Source organism: Podarcis erhardii, assembly GCF_964252035.2.
Source record: "Podarcis erhardii genome assembly, chromosome: 10".
NCBI classification, from domain to species: Eukaryota; Metazoa; Chordata; class Lepidosauria; order Squamata; family Lacertidae; genus Podarcis; species Podarcis erhardii.
The window spans coordinates 4,162,279-4,188,510 of NC_138500.1; the positions used below are offsets into that span (position 1 = coordinate 4,162,279).

At 45.3% G+C, this 26,232-nt stretch overlaps 1 protein-coding gene across 1 annotated transcript; it reads right to left on the minus strand.

Annotated features, from left to right (window-relative positions):
• Positions 1 to 1,422: 1,422 nt before the first annotated feature.
• Positions 1,423 to 20,916, minus strand: LOC309352003 (C-type lectin lectoxin-Lei1-like). Its single transcript, XM_081880255.1, has 6 exons — positions 20,878 to 20,916; positions 19,958 to 20,030; positions 5,765 to 5,859; positions 3,764 to 3,913; positions 2,133 to 2,235; positions 1,423 to 1,595 (listed from the first exon to the last, which is right to left on the minus strand). Exons 2-6 carry the CDS (start codon positions 20,022 to 20,024, stop codon positions 1,528 to 1,530), a joined length of 483 nt encoding a protein of 160 aa, XP_081736381.1. The 5' UTR covers positions 20,025 to 20,030; positions 20,878 to 20,916; the 3' UTR covers positions 1,423 to 1,527.
• Positions 20,917 to 26,232: the final 5,316 nt, after the last annotated feature.

The window sequence follows — 26,232 nt, forward strand, 5'->3', positions numbered from 1 at the left end:
TTATGTTTTGCTATTGCTTTCGTTTCTCTCTCGGTGCCTGAACACGCTAGCAGGCGGTCATGTTTTTCTTTGTTCTGACCAACGCTGAATAAACTTGTAAATATGCTCTCCTGCTGTGCAACTTTCGCTGTGTGAATTCTGCTGATAGAGTGTGCATCAGCCCAGGAATGTGGCAATCTATTTCTGGAGCTCATGTCACTAATTTCTGATACTGTATCTACGGGAGGTCGATGGACGTCCGGAGTACGGAGTCGGCTGGAGGCAGTGATGGCCTTTGTCTCCCTGGCAGTATCCCAACATCCCCGTCATCAGCAAAGTCACCTTTCTGCAGTTCCAAAGTGTACTTTTGGGGCTTCCCACCAAACTTGTGTACCATCCCCGGTACCTTCCTTGCGATGGGGGTGGGTCTGACCTGTGCATCCCGAGCCCGTCTTTCGTCCATCCGTGCCATCAGGATAGCTACATGCTGCTCCAAGTCTCGGTTCCTCTCGACCAGACTCTGCACTGCAGCTGGTTGCTCTGTCTCTCCGGCTGTCCCTGTTTGGCTCATCTTGCTGCCTCTCTGGGGCTGCGCACAAGCAACGTCAGTGACTGACAGATTGCTGTAATGGTTCTAGGGGTTGCTTGTGCATAAATCGGCGCCACACTTGGCTGGGTTACCTGGGTGAACCCTTTCTCTCTGGACAGCCACTCATCCGTGGCTGCCTCAATCGCTGGCAGAATCCGTCAGTGGGCGTTTCTTGAACTTCTTCCAGCAAAGAAGCTTTTTGACGCCTAGTCTCTGCCTACTCTCCCTGCGCGGAAGCCTTCTGCGCAGGGAGGGTGTGGGCAGCGGAGGACCCATGCTCTCCCCGCTGGTCTCCGGCGAGGAGTCATGGAGCCACCTCGCCGATTCCCCCATCTGCCCCCCTTCTCCACTGGTGCTATGCTGATTTCCTTCCCCAGAAGATGGGCTGCCTCTCTCCCTCCTGGGATGCTCCCCGGAATCCCTCTGGAGCCCTCCCTCTCCCTCTGGCTCCGATGGCAGTTCCCTGACAATGCTGCTTGAAGTTTCTCTGTCGGTGGGCTTGCTGTGAACTGACCATGCAAATGCCTTCCTGCTCCTCCAGAGAGCAGAAATAAAGAACTCTTTCTCTGAATCAACCTCGGTGTCTTTTGACTCCTTCCCCCATCTCTGGGAGCAACGCTAACCCAACCAATCGGTAAAGTCTAAGAAGGCTACAGCTTCCCTTCCAGACATGGGGTGAGAAAAGCAGACACTGGCTGTTTCTGCCTGTGTTTCTGACAGCGACCTCTGACATCCCTGGTTGATTAGCCCCGTGATCAGTTTGAAGGAGACAGAGACGGGATGCAGAGGAGAATTTCTTTATTGAAGTCTCAAGATGGAGACATCTCAAAGGCTATGACATGGGGATGCAATGTGGGTGGGTGAACGAATGCCCCGGTGGAAGAAAAAGACCTCCAGGTTGGTCTCATTCTCCAAGGTGCTGAGCTTGTCAAAGCCTCAGTAGTGAAGGATGCCCATCTCTACAGTGGCACTTTGCACAAGTAATAGTTCTCGTCCTCGCAGTCGGTATCATTCCACTCATCAAAATCTAGAGAAAACAGCAAAGTAGAGCCATCAGACCTGCCTCCCTCCACGTTTAGAAACCAGCATGGATAAATGTAAAACTTCCCCCCACCGCCAGCCCCACAAGCTCGGTCGAAAAGCCCGCAGGAGCCGCGCGCTCTTTAAAGGATGTGTGGCTCCTGTGGGCTTTTCTAGGAGGTGGGGGAATTCCAGCTGTGGAATTCTTGTGGGGCTGGCGGTGGGGGGAAGTGCTGCTTTCCCCCACTGCCAGCCTCAAAGACCAGACTCTCCTGGCTTCAGCGAAAGCAACATGAAGCCTCCAGAGCGCAGGCTTCGGAGGCTTCACATTGCTATCGCTGAAACCAGGGAGCTTGCATTCGCTCCATAGGACGCACACACATTTCCCCTTAATTTTTGGAGGGGAAACAGTGCATCCTATAGAGCAAAAAATACGGTATGTCCTGAAAGGCCTTATATAGATAACAGTAATCAATAGAATGGAATCAAGGTTCACAGAATACAAAGAAGCAAAGGTCTTCAGCTTATGAAGCCCCCTTCTTACCATCCCCAGTTATCACGACACAGTATCCGCTCTTGTCTGGCTGTCCTTCTGCCCAAGCTGTGTAGTCAAAATTGGCGTCATCAGACCATCTTAACTGTATGTTCTGTAGAGAGAGCAAAAAGTCTTTGCTGAGGAAAGAACAGGAGCTTCCAATTGCCTCATTCAGAATCAAATTTAGGGGAGCATGGCTGGTTTGGCCTCGCTGGGCGTGGAGCTTTGGGGGCACATTCCTAGAATTGTAGAGTTGCAAGGGACCCAACCTCCTGCAATGCAGTAATTTCTTGCCCAGCGTGGGGCTCGGACCCACAACCATGAGATGAAGATTCCCATTGTTCTACCAACTGACTCCCAGGGACATGAGTCCAAAGGGATCATTTGTTGTGGCACCAAGCAATCACCCCCAAGCAGCTTCAGCCTGAGACACACTGGGACTTTGCCCATCCTTGAGAGGAGCTGCAAGGACTCCATTTGAGGCCAGGGGTGCTGTGAGGGCATCCATTCCTTAAGACTTCTGGAGGCAGCAGTGAGCCGCATTGATTTGAGGACCTTGACCCAGTGGCGGAGCTAGCTGCATGGGCACCTGGAGTGACAACTATGCCATGCACTTGGCAGGGGCGGTGCAAGCTGGGGGCGCGATCCGCCGTGCATGCAGCATGCAATGGCAGCAGGGTGACCCGCCACACACGGCAATCCACGGCACACAACGGTGGCGGTGGAGTGATCTGCTGTGTGAGGCAGGGCGATCCATGGCGCACAACAGCGGCGGTGGTGCCTTTTTGTTAACCCCCCCCCCACGGATTACACCCAGGGCGGTCCGCACCCCCCGCACCCACCTTCCTACGCCCCTGCCCCGACCTTTCAGCTCTTCTCCCCAGTGTGATTTTACAGCAAGGCTGTCAATGAATTGATTTTCAGCTGGTGGGATCAAATCCCAAGGAAGATGAGGCGGCTGGACCTCTCAGACTTGTACTGCTTGGTGGAGATCTAGCCAGGATCAGCTGTTCTCCATCACCCAGCACAATAAATGCACCTGTTACATCCCTCTACTCTGCAGAAGTGTTAAAGGTACAAAAGACGATATGTCCTCCTTTTCCAACTGGATAGTCAAATACAGTGGAACCTTGGGCTACATACGCTTCAGGTTACAGACTCTGCTAACCCAGAAATAGTACCTCGGGTTAAGAACTTTGCTTCAGGATGAGAACAGAAATCATGCTCCAGCAGCGCGGCAGCAGCAGGAGGCACCATTAGCTAAAGTGGTGCTTCAGGTTAAGAATAGTTTCAGGTTAAGAACGGACCTCCGGAACGTATTAAATGCTTAACCCGAGGTACCACTGTATTGCTCCAAGGCTAAGGGGCATATCAACTTTGCTGATTTAAAACCTTATTAAAGTAACATTGCGAGAGTTCTAAATGGGGCATGTGTGGCATCCTGAGGATCCAGGCAGATGGCTACTCTTTGAATTAAGAGCTTCACCAGAGCCCCAGCTCCTCCCTTACAGAGATGGGAATATCTGCCCTTCCCTTCCCTGCAGGGAGCTCTCGTCTTCTGGACTGCTCCTCTGTGCCCTTGCCGGCTGCTGCTCCTACTGAGAGGCAAATGAAAAAGAGAGTTTGCCCCCTTTACTTACCTTTCCGCCCCTTTTCTTTCTGAACAGTCCAATCCAGATATTAATTCCGGGATCATTTCCTCCTGCTATAACAGCGGCCAAACGCTTGTTCTCTTCCTCACTAAGGATGGAGGCCAGGTGGCTTCTTTCTCCATACGTTTGGCAGTCTGCCTGTGAGAGGAAAAGAACATGGGGGGTTACCTTGGAGATGAGGGCTAGCTGCTTGGCTGCAGTGAGTGGCTCCTGCAAGATTTCCCAAGAAGGATTATGTGGGGTCTCAAAGATGAGACTTCATCTGGGAGTCCTTCTGGACTCACAGCTGTCCATGGAGGTGCAGGCTAATTCTGTGTCCAGGGTAGCTGTTTATCAGCTCCATCTGGTACGCAGGATGAGACCTTCCCTGCCCATGGAATGTCTTGGCAGAGTGGTGCATGCTCTGGTTATCTCCCGCTTGGACTACTGCAATGCGCCCTATGTGGGGCTACCTTTGAAGGTGACCCGGAAACTGCAATTAATCCAGAATGTGGCAGCTAGACTGGTGACTGGGGGCAGCCGCCGAGACCACATAACCCTGGTCTTGAAAGACCTACATTGGCTCCCAGTATGTTTCCGAGCACAATTCAAAGTGTTGGTGCTGACCTTTGAACCCCTAAACGGACTCGGTCCAGTATACCTGAAGGAGTGTCTCCACCTCCATCGTTCTGCCTGGACAATGAGGTCCAGCACCGAGGGCCTTCTGGCGGTTCCCTCAATGCAAGAATCCATGTTACAGGGAACCAGGCAGAGGACCTTCTTGGTAATGGCACCCACCCTGTTGAACGCCCTCCCACCAGATGTCAAAGAAAAATAACTACCAAACATTTAGAAGACATCTGAAGGCAGCCCTATTTAGGGAAACTTTTAATGTTTAATAGGTTATTGTATTTTATTGTTTTGTTGGAAACCCAGCCAGATGGGCGGGGTATAAATAAATTATCATTGAGACTTCCGGGTTGCTGCCTCCAGTAATGGCGGAATTCCTCTGATCGGGAGGAATTTGCCCCGTGGGAATCTGGGTCTGGCCGCCACAGCGAAGGCGGAGACCCGCTAAAAATCACAGGCGGGAGAAGCCTGTGAGCGTGGGATTCAGCGGGCACCTTTTGCGCCTCCCCTACTCGCGGGGAAACCCAGTTTCGGTGGTCCGGAGCGACGTGGGGTGAGCGGCGCAGTGCTTTGAATCGTCTGCTTCTTCCACGGAGTGAAGCCACATAGCTGTTGCCGGAGAGCGCTGACTTTTTCTTGTGGACAATTTGACTTCAAAGTAATTACCCGTGAGTAGAGCTGAAGCAGGAGAATTGGATTTTTAAACGTCTAATTTGGTATCGTAACGGGGAGGTTCAACACAGGAAGTCCGCCTTCCCCTTTTGTAAATAGACTGAAACAATGAGGCTGCAAGCTGAGGTCTTGGAAAGCCGAATAGGATTCAGAATGCAGCAGTCTGATTGGTCCTAGAAAAATAGGATTCAGAATGCAGCAGTCTGATTGGTCCAAGAACAATAGGATTCAGAATGCAGCAGTCTGATTGGTCCTAGAATGATAGGATCCAGAATGCAGCAGTCTGATTGGTCCGCAGGAGCCACCCAATCCAGCTCCAGGTGGAAGTGAATCCACAACCTGATTGCCCTACAGGAGAATCCTGGAATTAGCCAATCATGTGGGGCCCATTGTGTAAATAATGTACATAAACCAGACATTTCGGGGGAACTCCCATTCCTCACTACTATGAGCTGAATAAAGAGCATGAAATCCACACTCGACTCTGAGTATCTTTCACCTTTATAGCAGCAGCATCTTTCTTTCATTATTTTTTTAACCTGCCATGTGACATATGCAGGGATAACTTTGTATTCCAAGACTATGCTTCATTTGCTGTGAGTTGCTTGCCAGGGAGGAGAGGAAGGGTGGGTGGGTGTTTGACATTTGACTGGAAACATGGTGTCTGGAGGAATTTGCTACACAGGGCTTCCAAGAATCTCTCCTTACCTCCGCATCATGCCAATTCCGCGCAATTTTCTTTAATGAATAGCAATACCTCTGAAAGTTGATCCAGTCCTGGGGGCAGCTAAGTGCTTCCGTGCCTGTCAGAGGAGAGGGAACACAATGTCAAGGTTGTGGAGGACGTGGCTGGGTCAGAGTCCGGACTATTCGCAGGAAGTGGAGAGGGGCCTCACCCAGGACCTAGGGGTGAGACCTGAAAGGCTGTGTGGCCAGCAGAATCTCAAGGATGCTGAGGACCTGTGGGAAGAGGGATCTAATATATGTGCTATTGAGAAGCAAGGATTTGTACAAAAAGACACTTATTGAACAATAACAACAGTAACAATAACAACAATAATAAAATTAATAATTTATTCATACTCCACCCATCTGACTGGGTTTCCCCAGCCACTCTGCGCAGCTTCCAGCAAAATATTAAAACACAATAATTTACCAAATATTAAAAGCTTCCCTAAACAGGTCTGCCTTCAGATCTCTTCTAAAAGTCAGATAGTTGTTTATCTCCTTGACATCTGATGGGAGGGCATTTCACAGGGCGGGTGCCACCACCAAGAAGGCCCTCTGCCTGGTTCCCTCACTGGTGGTTCCTGCCCTGTGGAATGCCCTCCCATCAGATGTCAAGGAGATAAAGAACTACACAATGTTTAGAAGACATCTGAAGGAAAACCTGTTTAGGGAAGTTTTGAATGTTTGATGTTTTATTTACAGATAGGTAGCCGTGTTGGTCTGCCATAGTCAAAACAAAATAAAATAATTCCTTCCAGTAGCACCTTAAAGACCAACTAAGTTAGTTCTAGGTATGAGCTTTCGTGTGCAAGCATCTGAAGAATCTGAAGTATCTGCATGTATCTGAAGAAGTGTGCTTGCACACGAAAGCTCATACCTAGAACTAACTTAGTTGGTCTTTAAGGTGCTACTGGAAGGAATTTTTTTATTTTGTTTTGATGTTTTATTGCGTTTTTAACGTTCTTTTGGAAGCCGCTCAGAGTGGCAGGGAAAACCGAGCCAGATGGGCAGGGTTTAAATAATAAAAGTTTTAATTTTAGTTTTAGTTTTTTAGTTTTAGTTTTAGTTTTAGTTTTAGTTTTAGTTTTTTAGTTTTTTAGTTTTAGTTTTAGTTGTTTTAGTATGGGACCCAAGGGTCATCTAATCCAATCCCCTGAAATGCTTGAATCACAACTAAATAATCCCTGACAGGAGACTTCCGGGTTGGTGCCATCAGCTAATGGTGGATTTCCTCTGACCTGGAGGGGATCGGCTCCGTGGAATCGGGTCTGTACCGGTACGGCGAAGCGGGGACCCTATAGGAATCACAGGCGGGTGAAGCCTGTGAATGTGGGACTCGGCAGGCACCTTTTGCGCCACCCCAATTTGCAAGGAAACCCATTTACAGGCTTTGGAGCGGAGCGGGGTGAGCGGTGCGGTGCTGTGAGTCAATTGCTTCTTTCACGGAGCGACGCCGCATAGCCATTGCTGGAGAGCGCTGACTTTTTCCTGGGACAATTTGAACATAAAAGCAACTACCCGTGAGTAGGGGAAATTGGATTTATTTGAAAAAGAAGGGGGAAAAGACTCAATTGGATACCGAAGCGGGGAGGTCTAAACAGGAAGTCCGCCTTCCGCTTTGTAGATAGATCAAAGCAAAGAGACTTTTAAGCTAAAGCATTGGAATTACACTTGAAAGGACTGTTTTCTAACTCGATAAATTTCTGAATTCCCTTCCTGGGAAGCAGGGAAGGAAGGGGGCTGTGTTTTTGGACTGTACAAACCTGCAAGAGAGAGGGAAAGAACTTAAAATCCACTGCTCAAACTTGGGAACGGTCTGCCAGTGAAAAAGACTGCTGCTTTTTAAACTGCGTGCTAGCTATCAAGAGAAGGTTTTTTGACAGTAAGAGAGATACACTGTGACCAGCTTTTATACTTTGTCTGCTAAAGGGAGAGAAAGCAACTGGAAGGTAACAAAAATTGGAACTGTTTATTTTTCTCGGGTGGAGCTTTAAAAAAGAGAGAAAAGCTACTTTCTTTCTGGACTATTGCAACTGTTTCCACCTAGAGGGACCTTTAGAAATTGCCACAAGGGGAATTTTCCACTGGTAAACAGGAACTGTGTATCTGAGACTGACCTTGGCTCTTCTACTGTTTTAGTGTTATGGCAAATGGGAAAGAGAAAGTAGACTTGTCATTCCCAGACATAACAACAAGGTCTGGGAAGACCTTGGGGCAGTGAAGGCAATCAACAGCTGGCCTTCCTACTTTATCTGTGACTGTACCAACACAACCTAAGTCTAGTGGAATGTCTTCAGAAGATGCTTTAGCGAACGCATTAACTAAGATTAATGAAACTTTGTTGCAACTTAGTACGAGGGTTGAAGAGACTAATAAGAGGGTCGAGGAGAAAAATAAAAAGGTTGATACTGCAACTAAAAAAAATGACTTAAACACAGAAACGTTAAACAGTTTGGGACAGAAGGTTAACTGTAATACAGAATCTATTCAGAAATTGTTGCAGGAATCCACCTTGACCCAGGAAAAAGCTGCTGCTGTGGAATTTAAGGTAACACAATTGGAAACAGAGAAGGTTCCAAACCTACAGAAACAAATTGAAGACCATAAACCGACGTTGTCCATGATTGAATTGAAGGAAAAACAGACGAACCTAAGGATTAAAGCTGTACCTGAATTGGAGAAGGGCACTCTGATAGATTTTTTTGACACAAGAATTTGCAGACTTTTGGAAGTCGGAATTGAAACAAGAAGAATTTAAAATTGTGAGGGCTTTCAGACTAGGAAAAGGAGGAAAGAAGATCAAAATAAGGGATTGTCTGATTACCCTCCGATCTAAAGAAGAAAGAGATAAAATTTTGGGTTTGCATTTCCAGAATCCTTTGATAATTCTGCAATCAAGACTGGAAATTTTCAAAGACATACCAAAACATCTTTTGGATCTTAGATCCAATTTTGGAGACCTGGTTGCCCTTCTGAGAAAGAATAAAATTATTTTCAGGTGGGACTTCCCCCAAGGTCTATCTTTTAGCTACAAAGGAAGAAAGATAAAAATAAGATCAATGGAGGAAAAAGACAAATTCCTGGGAAACCACGAAGAAGACCTGCAGAAAGGACTTGGAAAAGAGCCAGAAGCTTTGGACAAGAGTTCACCCAAAAAAAGGGAAACCAACGCCACTGACTGATATAGACAATCTACTGGGTGCTGTTGGAGGAGAAGCAGAATAATTACACCATGACACTGCAAGCATTAAGTTGGAATGTGAATGGACTGAACTCCCCGGAAAAGAGGTGGAGAGTTTTTCATATATTAAAAAAAGAACAATTGGACTTGATTTGCCTACAAGAAACAAATGTGACAAGGCTACATCGGAAGATTTTGAGTAACAAAAGATTAGGTCATGAATTTATTTCATCAGATAAAGTTAAGAAAAGAGAAGTAGTGCTTTATGCAAAGGAGAGCCTGTCACCGAAATTCTTATTTAAAGATGATCAAGGAAGATTTGTTGCAATTGAAATTCAGTCACAAGGAGAGAAGTTCTTGATAGTAGGTATTTATGCACCGAATGAGGGGAAATCGGAATTTTTCAAGAAGCTGCATGAAACTTTGATTAATTACCTGGACTATAATATGATCTTGATGGGAGATATGAATGGAGTGGTGTCTACAAATATTACCTGGACTATAATATGATCTTGATGGGAGATATGAATGGAGTGGTGTCTACAAATATGGACAAAGCCCAGAGACAGGTGGTTACAAAAGATGGCAGATTACCAAAGACGTTCTTTGATATGGCTGACAATATGGACCTTGTTGACATTTGGAGAACTAAGAACCCCTTGGGAAGAGGGGTTCTTTCTTCTCTGAAGCCAAAATGACATGACAAGAATTGACCAAATTTGGGTAACTAGGGGGCTGGCCCTGAAGATTAAAAAAGTGGAAATCTGTCCCAAAACTTGCTCCGACCATAATGCCGTGAAAATGGAAATGATACTAACACCAGTTGGTTCCTTTAGATGGAGGATGAATGACTGTTTAGGAATGAGGAAGTGACTAAAAAGGCCCAAAAAACCTTGAGAGATTACTTTGAGATAAATATGAATACCACTACTGAAAAAAGAGTAATTTGGGACGCAAGCAAAGCAGTTATGAGGGGGTTTTTGATACAACAGAGTGCAGTTAAGAAGAGAGCTCAAAATGAAAAAAAGGGGGGGAAATGGAGAAAATAAAGGAAGGAGAAAAGAGACTGAGATCAAAACCAAAATCACAGGAGATCCTGAAAGAGATAAAGTTATATCAAGTACTGTCAGGGAACTGCCATCGGAGAGACAGGTGGTGGACAGGCTCCAGGAGAATAGGAGAGAATCTGCAGCAGAAGAGGGAACCAGCAGGGGGAGTGCAGGAGTCACAGCGGAGGGGAGGCTCTGGGATGCTTCCAGTGAGAGTAGTGGAGAGGTAACGGGACCCCCGTTGGGAACTCCCACCCTTCGCCGGAAACTGTCACGCAGAGAGTCACGAAGGCGCATGTCCGTCAAACAGCTTTTATGTTGGCGTAAATTCCGTAGACGCCCACTGTCAGATTCTACCAGCGACTGACGGAGTCATGCTTTGGGGGCTCCGTTAGTGTATCGGTTTGGATGACCAGCCAAACCCCAGAGGGATCAAGCTTTTACGCACAAGCAGCTCATTATCCCATCACAGCAATCTGACAGTCTTTGAAAGCAGCTTGTGCAAGCAGAAGGCATCATGAGCGAACCAGCCGGAACCGGAGGAGCAGGAGCTGGAGCTGGAGCAGGTCCAAGCCTGGAACAAAGGTACAGGGCGTTGGAGGTCCAGCTGGCGCTGCAAACGGCGAGGCTCGAGGAGAGGAGGGCTCAAGATGCAGATAAGGGGAAGACCACCCCACTTGCCAGACGGGTGCCTGGACTGGTGCAGAAATTTGGGGGGGATCCCCGGAACTATCAAGCCTTTAGGACAGAGATGCAATATGCTCTCAATCTACTGTTTGATGACTTCCCCGACGAGAACTCTAGAGTGGCGTACGTGATTGGCCATCTAGAGGGAGGGGCGAGGGACTGGATTCGGCCCCTGATGGCAGCCAATAATGAAATCTTAAAGGACACAATGAAGTTTTTCCGCGCCATGGACTTGATGTTTTCCAGCGAGATCGAGCAGGGAGTGGTGCGTAGGCAGTTAATGGCATGTAAACAGGGGAGCCGATCTGTACGTGAGTACTGGACTGAGTTCACCATGCTGATTCATAGACTTGGGTGGGACCTTGCTAGTGAACCTATTCAAATGCTGTTTGAAGAAGGTCTCTCTCCGGCAGTGAAAGATGAACTTTCCCGGGCGCCTAGGGCGGAGTCTATGGATCAGCTGACTAAATCAGCGCTGTCCATTGGGGCACGCCAGGAAGCTAGAGCTATGGAAAAGCGGGAAGGAAAGGGGGAACGTTGGAAGGACTTCCGCATTCCAGAGATTCCGGAGCAGCCTTTCCCGCCAGCAGAGCCGATGGAACTTGGAACAGCGCGCGCGCGCGCAGTTTCAAACACCAGTGAAGGGCGGAAGAAGGAGGGAAAGAGCGGCAAGAGATGCTATCTCTGCCAACAGCCAGGTCACTTTGCCAGAGTCTGTCCGCAAAGGAAGGAATGGCAAGGGATGGCGGGAACTGTTGGGGGGAAGGAGGAAGAAGAAATCACGGAGCAAGTAAAAGCCAACGCCTGGTTGCCAACATCAGGGCACAGCAGCCAGGCCAGGGAGTAATGAATGTGCCCACGCCGGAACCTCCAAGACCAGCGCTTGTGATAGAGGTGTTGCTGGAACTGGCAAACGGACACCCACTGAAGATAAAAGCGCTATTGGATTCAGGTAGCTCATGTAATTTCATGAGCAAAGAGTTTGCAGCTGAACACCAGATACAGACTATCCCATTGAGTAAGCCTTTGCAGGTTACCACGATTGATGGGAGGGAGCTGTTGGGAGGAGAAGTGAGCCAACAGACTGTACCAATGATAATGAGGGTGGCACGACACACCGAACTGATAGCGTTTAACGTAGCCACCTTGGGAGGAGCTCCTATTATCTTGGGTATGAGCTGGCTGGCGCTACACGATCCGCTAGTAGGCTGGCATCAGAGAGTGGTTTCCTTTGGATCAGCACATTGCCTAGAACACTGCAAGGAGGGAGAGGCTCAGGCAGGTGCCAGGGCCACTCTAGCAGGGATGGAAGTGATGGACAAGGGGAGGGTGCCACCACAATACGCTGACTTGATTGACGTATTCAGCGAAAAAGAAGCAGATAAACTGCCCCCGCACAGACCCTTTGATTGTCAAATTACCTTACTCCCAGGAGCACAATTGCCAGTGGGCAAGCTGTATGCAATGTCAGACAGTGAGATGCAGGAGTTAAGGGAGTTCATTGACAAGAATCTCAAGCGAGGTTTCATCAGAGAGTCACGAGCGGTGGGGGGCAGCCCAGTGTTCTTTGTGGACAAAAAAAACACGGGCAAGCCCAGGCTTGTATGTGATTTCAGGGCCCTAAATGCAGTGTCAGAACCAGTGACTTTCCCTATGCCTAGAATTGATGACATTCTAACACGGGTGAGAAAAGGGAAAATTTTTACCAAGCTGGACCTTAGGGGGGCATATAACTTGATACGTGTGAGAAAGGGGGATGAGTGGAAGACCACTATGTTCACCCCCTTGGGGGCCTTTGAGTACCTCGTTATGCCTTTCGGATTACAAGCGGGCTCCGCCTGCTTTCAATCATTCATGAATCACGTCCTGGGGCCACTGCTCTACAAGAACTGCGTAGCGTTCTTAGATGACGTCCTGGTGTACTCAGACAATGAGGAGCAGCATGTGCGAGATGTAAGAGAGGTACTGAGCAAGCTGCGAGAAAACCGGCTGTGGGTGAAACTGGAGAAGTGTCAGTTTCATACCAAGGAGGTGGAATTCCTGGGGTACCGGTTGTCTGACAAGGGATTGGCCATGGATCCCAGCAAGGTTCAAGCGGTACTGGAATGGAAAACACCAAAGACCAAGAAGGACGTGCAAAGGTTCCTGGGCTTCGGAAACTTCTATAGGAAGTTCATCAAAAACTTTGCCCATTTAACAGCGCCCATCACGGATTGTCTTAATAGCAAAAAGAAATTTGTTTGGACGGGAGAAGCGCAGAGGGCGTTCGAACGCTTAAAGCAGGTGTTTGCGTCGGAAGAGCAACTTTTGCACGTGGATCTACAACAACCAATGAGAGTGGAGACTGACGCGTCAGACCGAGCGGTGGGGGCCGTTCTTCTCCAGCCGGGAAAAGATACGTCTGAATGGAGACCGTGTGCATTCTTCTCGCGGAAGTTGAACAAATCCGAGAGGAACTACACAGTGTACGACCGAGAACTGCTCGCCATTCATGAAGCATTCTGGAAATGGCGGCACTTGCTGATTGGGGCGCAGCACAAGGTTCAAGTCCGAACTGACCACAAAAATCTGGAATACTGGAGAACAGCCCGAGTGCTGAACCAGAGACAAGTGAGATGGGCCCAGGAGTTCTCCAAATTCCACTTTGAGATTCGTTACGTGCCCGGCTCCGAGAACGTGAGGGCGGATGCTCTTTCCAGGAAACCTGAGTACTTAGAGGGGGAGGGAGCGCCTGAGGCAAGGCATGTAATCCCTGAAGACCGCTGGGTGTGTGGGGCGGCATCGGTGGGGCAGAGGGAACTGATAGAGGGTACGGAGAACGATGAATACGCCCAAGAGAAACTCAGAGAGCTCCGGAGGACAGAGGAGAACACAGGGGGGTTCGAAGAAAAGAACGGGGTGTTGTATTACAAAGGGGCACTGTACATACCCGACGGGGAACTGAGGAGCACAGTACTCAAGCAGTTGCATGACAGCCCCACAGCGGGACATTTTGGACAGCACAAAACCATGTGGTTGGTTACCAGGGAGTTTTGGTGGCCCAAGGTGAGGGAGGACGTACGGGAATATGTCAGGGGTTGCGACAGGTGCCAGCGAGCGAAAGGAGAGAGGGTGGCGCCAGCGGGGCTATTACAACCCTTACCCACGCCCGAAAGGCCATGGGAGGCAGTATCCATAGATTTTATGACGGACCTGCCAAAATCCAAAGGCAAAACAGCTGTCATGGTGGTGGTAGATCAATTAACCAAGATGTGTCATTTTATAGCTTGTTCACATGCAGTCACAGCGGAGGAAACCGCCAAGTTGTTTGTAGAACATATTTTTAAGTTGCATGGCGCCCCCTTGAGGGTTTTGAGCGACAGAGGGAAACAATTTACTTCCAGGTTCTGGAGGAAACTTATGAGCTTACTGCACGTAGAACTCAATTTCTCAACTGCCCGGCACCCAGAAACCAATGGGCAAGCGGAAAGGGCAAATGGGGTTTTACAACAATACCTGAGGTGTTATGTAAAAGACAGAGAAAATGATTGGGTGGATAAGTTACCTCTAGCAGAATTTGCCTACAACAACGCGGAGAACGTGTCCACAGGGATGAGTCCCTTCCTGGCAAATTATGGGTGTCACCCCCGGGCATTCCCAGGAGAGGGAGGGGAGAGGTGGAGCGTGCCGGCGGCGGAATATTTTTTTGAAGAGATGGAGGCGATCCACCGTCAGCTTCAACTTAACTTAGAGAAAGCCAAGGAAGAATATAAGAAGCAAGCAGACAGAAATAGGAGGGAAGGTGAAACTATAAGGGTGGGGGACCGGGTGTGGTTGTCCACCCAAGGGCTACCGTTCAAGGGCGGGAGTAAGAAATTGAGGCCCAAAAGATTGGGACCCTTTGAGGTCATACAGCAGGTCAACCCAGTGGCATTCAAACTCAGGCTGCCCAGTCACATGAAATTACACCCAGTATTTCACAGGTCATTACTGTCGCCATACTGAGAGGGACGTGAGTGGGGGGAGCGTGAGAGAGAGGCCACCCAAACGCCCGTGATAGAAGAGAGAGAGCGCGACATGAACGTGGCAGGAATCATTGATTCCAGGTGGAAGGGGAATCAGGTGGAATATCTGGTAGAATGGGAGGGGGAAGCAGAGTCGGAAAACACTTGGGTACCAGCAGAGGTAGTCAATGACGAGGTTTTAATAGAAACATTTCATCAGCGTTTCCCAAGAAAACCGCAACCCGTGGCTCGATTTAGAAGGGAACACTTTGGGACCACCGATGAGGAAGGAGAGTTTGAAGGGTTCCCAGAGTCAGGGGTGGGTGAAGAAGCCGACTCCGACGAAGAAGAGGAAGACGGGGAGAGAGACGGTACGCCGTGGCTAGAAGTGTTAGAATCCTCGGACGACGAGGAGAGTTCCTTCAGGGGCTTTCCGCCCTCACCGCCAGTGGGAGAGGAGGCGGGAGGCGGTGAAGGGGGCCCTGGGGGGGAGGTGGATGTCAGGGAACTGCCATCGGAGAGACAGGTGGTGGACAGGCTCCAGGAGAATAGGAGAGAATCTGCAGCAGAAGAGGGAACCAGCAGGGGGAGTGCAGGAGTCACAGCGGAGGGGAGGCTCTGGGATGCTTCCAGTGAGAGTAGTGGAGAGGTAACGGGACCCCCGTTGGGAACTCCCACCCTTCGCCGGAAACTGTCACGCAGAGAGTCACGAAGGCGCATGTCCGTCAAACAGCTTTTATGTTGGCGTAAATTCCGTAGACGCCCACTGTCAGATTCTACCAGCGACTGACGGAGTCATGCTTTGGGGGCTCCGTTAGTGCATCGGTTTGGATGACCAGCCAAACCCCAGAGGGATCAAGCTTTTACGCACAAGCAGCTCATTATCCCATCACAAGTACATTATACGAAATTGATGAATCAGGAAATAGAATGGAAGATTAAACAGATGAGACAAAATACATTTGAATTGGCTAACAAATGTGGGAAACTGCTGGCTTGGCAAATGAAAAAAAGACAGAAACTCAACACTATTACAAATTTGGAAGTGGAGGGAAAGAATATACAGAATCCTATGGAGATTAGGAAGTGCTTTCAGAAGTATTTTAAACAGTTATATACACAGGAGACCCAGAAAGAAATAGATATTGACCGATTTTTGAAAACAAATGGATTACAAAAAAATCTCTCAAGAGAATAAGTTAATGCTAAACTATAAAATAACAGATCAAGAGGTGTAAGGAGCCATTCAGAATATGAAATTGGGCAAATCTCCAGGGCCGGACGGCTTGACTTCAAGATATTATAGATCCTTGAAAGAATGGCTAGTACAGCCTTTGAAGGAAGTCTGTAATGAAATACTGGAAGGGAAAAAGGCACCAGAGTCGTGGAAAGAAGCCTATATTACACTTATACCGAAAATAGAATTGGAAAAGACACAGCTTAAGAACTACCATCCCATTTCTTTGCTCAGTGTGGATTACAAAATCTTTGCTGAAATTATGGCTAAAAGATTAAAAAAAGGTATTGGTAGAAGAAATTCATAAAGATCAAGCAGGCTTTCTCCCGGGGAGACACTTATCAGACAATACAAGGAATATAATTAATATTTTAGAAAAACTACAAGTGAATATTAACACTAAAGCAGTTTTGATATTTGTGGACGCAGAGAAAGCCTTTGATAACATCTCTTGGAGCTTTATGAAGAAAAACTTACAGGGAATGGGGGTAGGCCAAGGTTTTGAAAACGGTATAGGTGGAATTTATTCAGAACAAAAAGCTAAATTAATTGTGAATAACGTAGTCACAGACGAATTTAAGATTGAGAAAGGAACACAACAGGGCTGCCCAATTTCCCCATTGCTTTTTATTTCAGTCCTGGAGGTCTTGCTTAATATGATTAGAAAGGACCAATTGGTCAAAGGTATACAAGTCGGAGCTAAACAGTATAAATTGAAAGCTTTTGCCGATGATTTAGTCTTGACATTGCAGGAGCCAGAATCCAGTAGTAAAAGAGTATAGCAATTAATTCAAGAATTTGGTCAGGTTGTGGGATTTAAGTTGAATAAGCTGAAAACTAAGGTCTTAGAGAAGAACTTAACAGTGATTGAGAAAGAGAGGTTTCAGAAGGAGACAGGATTAACATTGGTTAAGAAAGTGAAATACCTGGGGGTTAATATGACTGCTAAGAATGTGAATTTATTCAAAGATAACTATGAAAAATGTTGGATGGAAGTGAAAAAGGATCTAGAAATATGGTCAAATTTGAAGTTATCATTGCTAGGCCGAATTGCTGTGATAAAGATGAATGTATTGCCAAGAATGTTGTATTTGTTCCAAACATTGCAAATTCTGGACAAGGTGGACTGTTTCAAGAAGTGGCAAAGAGATATTTCTAGATTTGTCTGGCAGGGCAAGAAGCCTCGAATAAAATTTAAGATTTTAACTGATGCTAAAGAAAGACGGGGATTTGCCCTACCAGACAAATCCCCCTGTTTCTTTATTATTATTATTATGAATCAGCCACTTTTTGCTGGCTGAAAGAATGGCTGCTTCTAGAAAACACATATTTTGGACTTGGAAGGTTTTAACAATGTATTTGGGTGGCATGCATATCTGTGGTATGACAAGGTCAAAGCACATAAAGCATTCAAAAACCATATTGTCAGGAAAGCACTATTTAATGTTTGGATAAGATATAAGGACTTGCTTGAAAATTAAACTCCAAGATGGTTGTCACCAATGGAAGCTATGGCTCTGAAAAAAACTCAATATGGAGGCAAATTGGCCGAAATATTGGGAAATTTTGGAACAAGAAGGAGATAGATTAAAACTGCAGAGTTTTGATAAATTAAAAAATAAGGTACGAGATTGGCTTCATTATTATCAAATAAGGGAGGTTTATAACCTGGATAAGAAAATTGGCTTTCAGGTGGAAAAATCAAAATTGGAAACAGAATTGTTAGATCCTAAAACTAAGAACTTGTCAAGAATGTATAACTTGCTGTTGAAATGGAATACACAGGATGAAATGGTTAAATCTGTTATGATCAAATGGGCACAAGATGTTGGACATAATATTATGATGGCTGACTGGGAAAAGTTATGGACCACAGGTATGAAGTTTACGGCATGTAATGCCTTAAGAGAGAACATAATGAAAATGATTTACAGGTGGTACTTGACACCATTCAAACTTGCAAAAATCTATCATTTGCCCGAGAATAAATGTTGGAAATGTAAAGAGACTGAAGGTACATTCTTTCACCTTTGGTGGACATGCCGTAGGATTAAGAGATTAAGAGATTAAGACCTTCTGGGAGATGAACTATAACGAAATGAAAAAGGTATTTAAATATACCTTCCAGAAGAAACCAGAGGCCTTTATCCTGGGCATGGTCGGCCAATTGGTGCGAAAGGAGGATAGAACTTTTTTTATGTACGCCACAACAGCAGCAAGAATACTCATCGCAAAGTATTGGAAAACACAAGATCTACCCACTCGGGAAGAATGGCAGACGAAGCTGATGGATTATATGGAACTGGCTGAGATGACTGGCAGAATCCGAGACCAAGGAGAAGAGTCGGTGGAAGAAGAGTGGAAGAAATTTAAAGTTTATCTTCAGAAATATTGTAAAATTAAGGAATGTTAGAAAGATGCTGGGGGAAAAAATTATGTGGTTTTAGCAGAAAGGATATAAAGGATTAAGTAAAAATGAATTGGTGAAAGAGAGAAGGTAAAATTATAATATGTTAAGATAAATTATTAGGATAAAAACAAAGTTGGAAGGATTTGCTGGAATATTTAATTGAAATTAGAATACAAAAATGGGAGGCATGAGGAAGTCAAGGAAATAAGTGAATGCAAGTAAGTGAGTTAAAGGTTTGACTTGTTTTTTATTGCTTTTTTCATTTTTCTGTTTTTTGATGATGTTTTTTTCCTTATATGTATTGTTTTTTCTTTGTTGATTGTTTTCTTTCTTTTTTCTATGTAACCTTTAAAATCTTAATAAAAATTTATTCAAAATATATATATATAATAATCCCTGACAGGTGGCCATCCAGCCTCCGTTTCAGAACCTCAAATGAAAGCCTGTTCCGCTGTCAAACAGCTCTTACCATCAGAAAGGTCTTCCAGCAACATTTTCACCAGCCAGATATTGAGGTGAGAGTCTCAGAAAACTTCCTCTGTCCACCTTACCCCCAAACTCCCCAAACTCCTAGCGGGCTAGAAAGTTGCATTTGAATATTCATGTAGCTCATTTATGGAGAATCTATCAGCCATGATGGCTCTGCTCTGTCTCCACAGCTAGAGGCAGCCTTCCCAATCAAACTTGGTAGGAACCACAGGAGGGGAGAGAGCTCTTGTGCTCATCTTCTGCTTGCTAGCTTTTGTTCGGCCACTATGAGAAAAGGATGCTAGACTAGATGGACCATTGACCTGAACCAGCGAGCCCTTTTTATGTTCTTTCTTTGGCTGCGCTGGACAGCCCTTCCAAACCATCTCCAGCACAGCCGACCATCATGCTTAGGATGATTTTCTCCTGGAGGAGGGCAAGGTGCTGGTTTTAACCTTTAAAGCCTTATACAGCCTAGGACCCTCGTACCTATGGGACCACCTCTCCAGGTATGTTCCACGGAGGACCTTACGGTCTTCAAACAAAAACATCTTGGAGATCCCGGGCCACAGGGAGGTTAGGCTGGCCTCAACCAGAGCCAGGGCTTTTTCAGCCGTGGCCCAGACTTGGTGGAACGCTCTGTCCCAAGAGACCAGGGCCCTGTGGGACTTGACATCTTTCCGCAGGGCCTGCAAGATGGAGCTGTTCCACCAGGCCTTTGGCCAAGGCACAGTCTGACCGCCTCCTTTGGTGATCCTCGTAGAACTCTGGTTGCCATTAATTTGATTTTGAATTGGTTTTAGAATGCATTTCAATCAATTGATTGTGATTTTATGTAAATTGTGTTACTTTTATTGTTAGTAATTGCTAGTACTGTTATTGTTTAGCCACTCTGAGCCCGGCTTGGGCTGGGGAGGGCGGGATATAAATAAAAAATTATTATTATTGTTATTATTCTTATCACGAATGCCCCGCTTCCCTGATGGAAAGTTAAAAGGGACTCTTCTTCTCTCTGTGCCCTCTGTACGTGCACATTGACTCAAGCACGGCAGAAACCCCACTTGGCTAGGCATCAAGCCACGCCATTCCTCCCGAGAACTACTATAGTTTGCTTGGCCTTTCTCAGCCAGAGATGGAGGAGCCCAGCTGGGATGTACCTTGCAGAAAGAAGCAGGCAGCCAGGAAGCCCAAAATGGAGAGATGGAAGAAAGTGATACGACTCATCTTCAGCTGAGGAGGGAAAATCAAAGAAGAGGAAGTTCTGGTTAGTAGAACAGATGCTCTCATGCAATCTCTGCCATTCTTCTAAAAAGAGGACTACGATTTCTTATGCTGCACCTTGATCACTAAGATACTCTGATGGAGCATCTCTGGTGATTCCCCTGAGGCTCAGTTGGGAGAGGGGCCCCTAAGCAGTGTGAACTGGGGTGCAGAGAAGATTCTGGCTTGGGACCCAACATCATTAACTTGATGAAGTTTTCAGCTTGGCTGTTCTTCATCCTTTCCTTTCCTACCCTATCCCACAATGTTCAGAAGACTGCCCACCCACCGTAAGCCCTCAAGAGGGACTCTGTGACATCTAATAAATATTGAATTAAAACTAAAGAGCAGCTGGGAAACCTCAGTCATCTTCTGGAATATGGTGGGAAGGCAAGATTAATGTTCCTTCTGCAGCAAATAGAGGCTTCAAGGGCGAGGGGATGGTTCTTAAGAACACAGCACAGTGACAAAGGAGTAACTCCCAATCAGGTTTCTCCACAGCTGTTATTTTACCACAACACACCCCAGATATGTGAAACGAAGCCATGCATTTTATGATATTGTCTAGTTTGGCTCTAAGGGGGGCAGCACCTAGAAATGCCAAAAATAAGAATCATATAAAATAATGAAGATCCCCCCCCCTTAATTTTCATGAGTCCCAATATCTCAAAAAAACTTCTCACTTAGAGAGAGCCTCTAGATCTGAATACCAAATACTATAGCCAACAACACTCCTTCATATCCTGCTGATGGGATTTCCAAGGAAACTAAGCGGTTGTGGCCATTCCCATAAAAACTAGCTATGGAAGTTACTCACCAGGTGTCTTTTTCGACTGCACTTGTTTGGCTAGTCTAGGTCTTCTGTGAAGGATGTGAGATACTCCTGCAGTTTTATAGAGCAACTGGTGGGGAGTGGTGTGTGCGTGTGGCCCCGTCATCAGGAAGAACTACTGAACCCAAAAGCACATCTCGGCCATTTGGGAATTCCATGGCTGAGCAGTGATCCATAAGGAATCACAGCAGTAGAATGATTAGGAAACTCTCTCCTTCGGTACAGCAGCGGGAGACTATTGAGTCCTGTGGCTGGTTGCGTAGCTCATCTAGACAAAATCTCACAGAAAACATGGTGCCACTAGTCATCCTTCATTGACTGTTGGCTTTGTCAGTTGGAACCAATGGGAGTTTGTATTCCCACAGCATGCAGAGGTTGCCATGTTGGTTATCCCTGTTTTGGTGGAATGTAATGCTCTGGTTGTCTCCTGCTTGGACTACTGCAATGCGCTCTATGTGGGGCTACCTTTGAAGGTGACCTGGAAAATACAACTAATCCAGAATGTGGCAGCGACCACCAAGACCAAATAACACCGGTCCTGAAAGACCTACATTGGCTCCCAGTACATTTCTGAGCACAATTCAAAGTGTTGGTGCTGACCTTAAAAGCCCTAAACGGCCTCAGCCCAGTATACCTGAAGGAGCATCTCCACCCACATTGTTCAGCCCAGACACTGAGGTCTAGCTCCGAGGGCCTTCTGGCGGTTCCCTCCAATCAGATATCAAGGAAATAAACCACTATCTGACTTTTAGAACACATCTGAAGGCACCCCACGTTAGGGAAGTTTTTAATTGTTTGATATTTTATTGTAAAAGTTTTTAATATTCTATTGGGTGTCACCCAGAGTAGCTGGGGAAAGCCAGCTGGATGGGCGGGGTATAAATAATAAATTGGGGTGGTGGTGGTTGTAATTATTATTATTATTATTATTATTATTATTATTATTAGGTCTTCCCAGCAGAGCTGGGTATGTTAGGCTAAGGAAATCAAAACCCTGGACAGCTTGCAGTGGACTCTTCCAGCATAGCTGGGCTTGGGGAGATGATGTTGCAGCAAAAACGCTAACAGCCACCTGAAGCCTTAAAAACAGGCTGGCAAGCCTTGTCCTTCCTGTGCTCTCATTCTTCTGGGAAAGCTGTTCACATTGTTTAACATTTGGCAGTGGCTTGCTCCTATGGGGAGCATTTCCATTTCCTGTGGAATTCTCCAGTGTGCTGTACAGGTTAAGAGCGGCAAACTCGTACTCTGGGTTCATGTCTCCATTCCTCCACATGCAGCTGCTGGGTGACCTTGGGCCAGTCCCACTTCTCTGAAGTCTCTCAGCCCCACTCACCTCACAGAGTGTTTATTGTGGGGGAGGAAGGGAAAGAAGAATGTTAGCCACTTTGAGACTCATTTGGGTAGTGATAAAGCAGGATATCAAATCCAAACTCTTCTTTTTCTTCTACAGCATCCCTAATTTCTAGTTAGATTATAGTAACCATTTCTAGATTTGCATTTAAATTAGCAAACACAAATCTTACATATACCTGTGTCTTCATTTTCATTTTATGGGGTGGTGTATTTCCTCTTTCCAGAGTGCTCACTGGAAGGACAGATCCTGAAGCTGTGGCTCCAATACTTTGGCCACCTCATGAGCCTGGCGTGCTCTCGTCCATGGGGTCACGAAGAGTCGGGCATGACTAAACGACTAAACAACAACAACCTCATGGTGCAAATCTCCCAGTAGTAATTTTACTCCATGTCTAAGCCATTGGACGTTTGCTCCCTTTGACGGTTTTGCTCTGTTAAGAGGACAAAAAGAAGTCTGCTTTCTATGTAACAGCCAGTAAGCCTCACAGTTAAGTTCTTCTCCTTAGTTTTCCCTGTAATAACTGCCTTATTGGGGGATTGAACCCCCCCACACACACACCCTGTGTAAGGACACACCTGAGGTTAATGGTATAAATATCTTCATAAGATACTAACATTACCAAGCTGAAATATGGATTATTAAGGCAGAGCTGAGTGACCCTAAATTACCCGAATCAGCAAAGGGGCTGGACTAGATGTTGCCCGGGGTCCCTCTTCCAGCTACAATTCTTTTTTTCTTTTTCTTTTATTGAATTATGTTGCATGCAGAAACAGTTAGAACAAAACTTACAATCGTCAAACAGATGAAGTAAATATAAAAAGAATCAAAAATTAATGAGGAAAAGTAAAATTATAATGTAGAAGATGAAAAATGAAAGGAGAAGTATGAAAGAGAAGAAAAGGAGAAGAAAAAAGAAGAAAAAAAGAATGTTTCTGTGTGTGAACATATCTATATATACAGTATATATAGGATGACAGTAAATCATTCACTGTTTGACTAAAATTTTACAAACAGATTCTTAAATTAAAACACAGAGAACTACATACAAAGCTACTAACAAAACAGCAAATAAAGACTTCCACCAATACCACAACAATTCATTATTCTTAGTAAAGATACTTCCCTGTATTTCAATTGGTTCCTCATCTTGTTATCAGGACACTACAGTGGTACCTCGGGTTACACACGCTTCAGGTTACATATGCTTCAGGTTACAGACTCCGCTAACCCAGAAATAGTGCTTCAGGTTAAGAACTTTACTTCAGCGAAAGACAAAAAGTTAGGATTCGAAAAAGAAATATCAAAATTTGATAAATATTTAATACAAGAAAAATCAAAAAATATATCTAAATTGTATAATTTGATCTTAGGGTGGGAAACAAAGGATGAATTGGTTAAAGCATCAATGATCAAATGGGCGCAAGATATTGGGGAAAATATTATGTTTGAACAATGGGAAAAATTGTGGAAAGAAGATATGAAATTCACTATGTGTTATATATTGAAAGAAAATTATCTCAAATTTAACACCTGAAAGAATAGCAAAAATGAATAAAAATTGTAGCGATGTCTGCTGGCGATGCAACACTGGAAAAGGTACTATGATACATATATGGTGGAATTGTTTAAACATCAAACAATTTTGGGAAACAGTATATAACGAAATGAAAAAAATGTTCAGATATTCATTTAGGAAAACACCATAAGGTTTTTTATTGGGAATAGTACCAGGAAGCCTAAAGGAAGAAGACAAGACCTTATATTTATATGCAACAGTAGCCGCAAGGCTATTGATTGCGAAAAATTGGAAAAGTGGTACTGTACCAACAAAGACAGAGTGGCTTCCCAAATTATTGGAGTACTACAAACAATGGGAGAAATTGGAAGGATCTCAAAAGAGAAGGCAGACAGGGACTGGAAGGTGTTTAAAAGATACTTGCAAAACTATATCAAAAAATCAGAACTCCTATTAGAATAAACAAGTTTCGTTTCAAATATTGGAATACTAAATAAGATGGATAACAATGTGTAATAGAAAAAGAAGTATGAAATTAGGTTAAAGGTGTGTGAAAGAAAGTAATAGAAGTGGAAAGAAATTGCAATTGAGTAGATTGGAAGTCTAACACAAAGGGTGAGGGGTGGTGGATGGTGATGGGAATTATCTGTGGGACGGAGTGTAGGTATGTTGTAGGTATGTTGTATGTATGTAGGTATGTTGTATGAAATGTATGTTTGTATGTTTGTATGTGTATTAATGTTGAATTATTTTAACAATAAAGAAGAAGAAGAAGAAGAAGAAGAAGAAGGGGAACTTTGCTTCAGGATGAGAACAGAAATCGTGCTCCGGCGGCACGGCAGCAGCAGGAGGCCCCATTGGCTAAAGTAGTGCTTCAGGTTAAGAACAGTTTCAGGTTAAGTACGGAACTCTGGAACGAATTAAGTACTTAACCCGAGGTACCACTGTATTGCTTTTGCAGTGTTATTCGAGGCCAGGGGTCAGCAAGGTTTATCTTGCCTGGGCCTGATCGGTCCGGTGGAGATCCCTCCGGGGGTCGGATTGCATACGCATGTGACCACCCACGCCCGTGATTTCTGGTATCTGTGTGTCCGCAGACACGATTTCCAGTGCCGCAGAAGCGAGTCCCTGCACTTTGCCAGTTTAGTGCAGCATGCAAGCAGGCAACTTAGTTCGAGGGCAGCTATTGGACCAGTCAAATGACCTCCCTGGGCTGCTTCCAGCCCATGGGCCTTAGGTTGGTGACCCCTGTTCTAGGCACAACCGGATCTTAGGTGCTGAACCTTGATTCATCAGGTAGTTGTTTAAATGACCCCATTCTTTCTTAACTATTGTATGAGATTCGTGTCTTAATACATCTGTTAGCTTTGTGAGTTCCAAGTACTCGGTCAGCTTGCATAGCCATCCTTATTTGGTGGGTGTATGATTTTCTTTCCAGTATTTAGCCAAGACCCTTGCTGCCGATGTCACATAAAGGAATAATCTTATTTTATCTTTAGGGGTATTAATTGTCATGATTCCCAAAAGGAATGCTTCCATTTTTTTGTAGAATGTGATTTTCGGTAACTTTTTTATTTCCTCATAAGTCATGTCCCAGAATTTTTTTTATCTCTGGGCACAACCACCACATGTGATAAAAAGTTCCTATTCAGTTTTTACACCTCCAACAATTATTGTTGTGAGATTTATTTATTTTAACCAACTTAACAGGGGTTAGATACCACCTGTATTTCATTTTCATGAAATATTCCCTTATTAAGTAGCAGGCTATAAATTTAAGTGTTTTATCCAGAGCTCTTTCCATTTGTCCAATTCAATCATACAACTTAGGTCTTGGTCCCATTTTCTCATAACCTCTTTAATTTCCTCATTCCTCAACTTCCAGTTTATAAATTTTTGAAAGAGTCTTTTGGTTATTATATAGAATGTCCTCCAAATTTGATATTTTATTGTCAAAACCCTTCATTCCATTGTCTTTCTCAAAAATGGCATTTAATTGATGGATTTCTTCCAACTACAATTCTATGATTCTGTGAATTGGGCAGTGAGCAAAACATGATAAATAAATGATAACGTGCTAAAATGTCAAAGAAAAACAAGACTGCATTCCACTAAATATCCTACTTTATAAAGGGATATGATAAATCATATGCCCCAAGTACATTCCTTGAAACGTCTGCAACAATTTTGATTAAACTTAGTTCTACTATCATTAAAGTAAAATAATTGTAGAGGTAAAGGGACCCCTGACCATTAGGTCCAGTCGTGACCGACTCTAGGGTTGCGGCACTCATCTCGCTTTATTGGCCGAGGGAGCCGGCGTACAGCTTCTGGGTCATGTGGCCAGCATGACTAAGCCGCTTCTGGCGAACCAGAGCAGCACACGGAAACGCCATTTCCCTTCCCGCTGGAGCGGTACCTATTTATCTACTTGCACTGGTGTACTTTTGAACTGCTAGGTTGGCAGGAG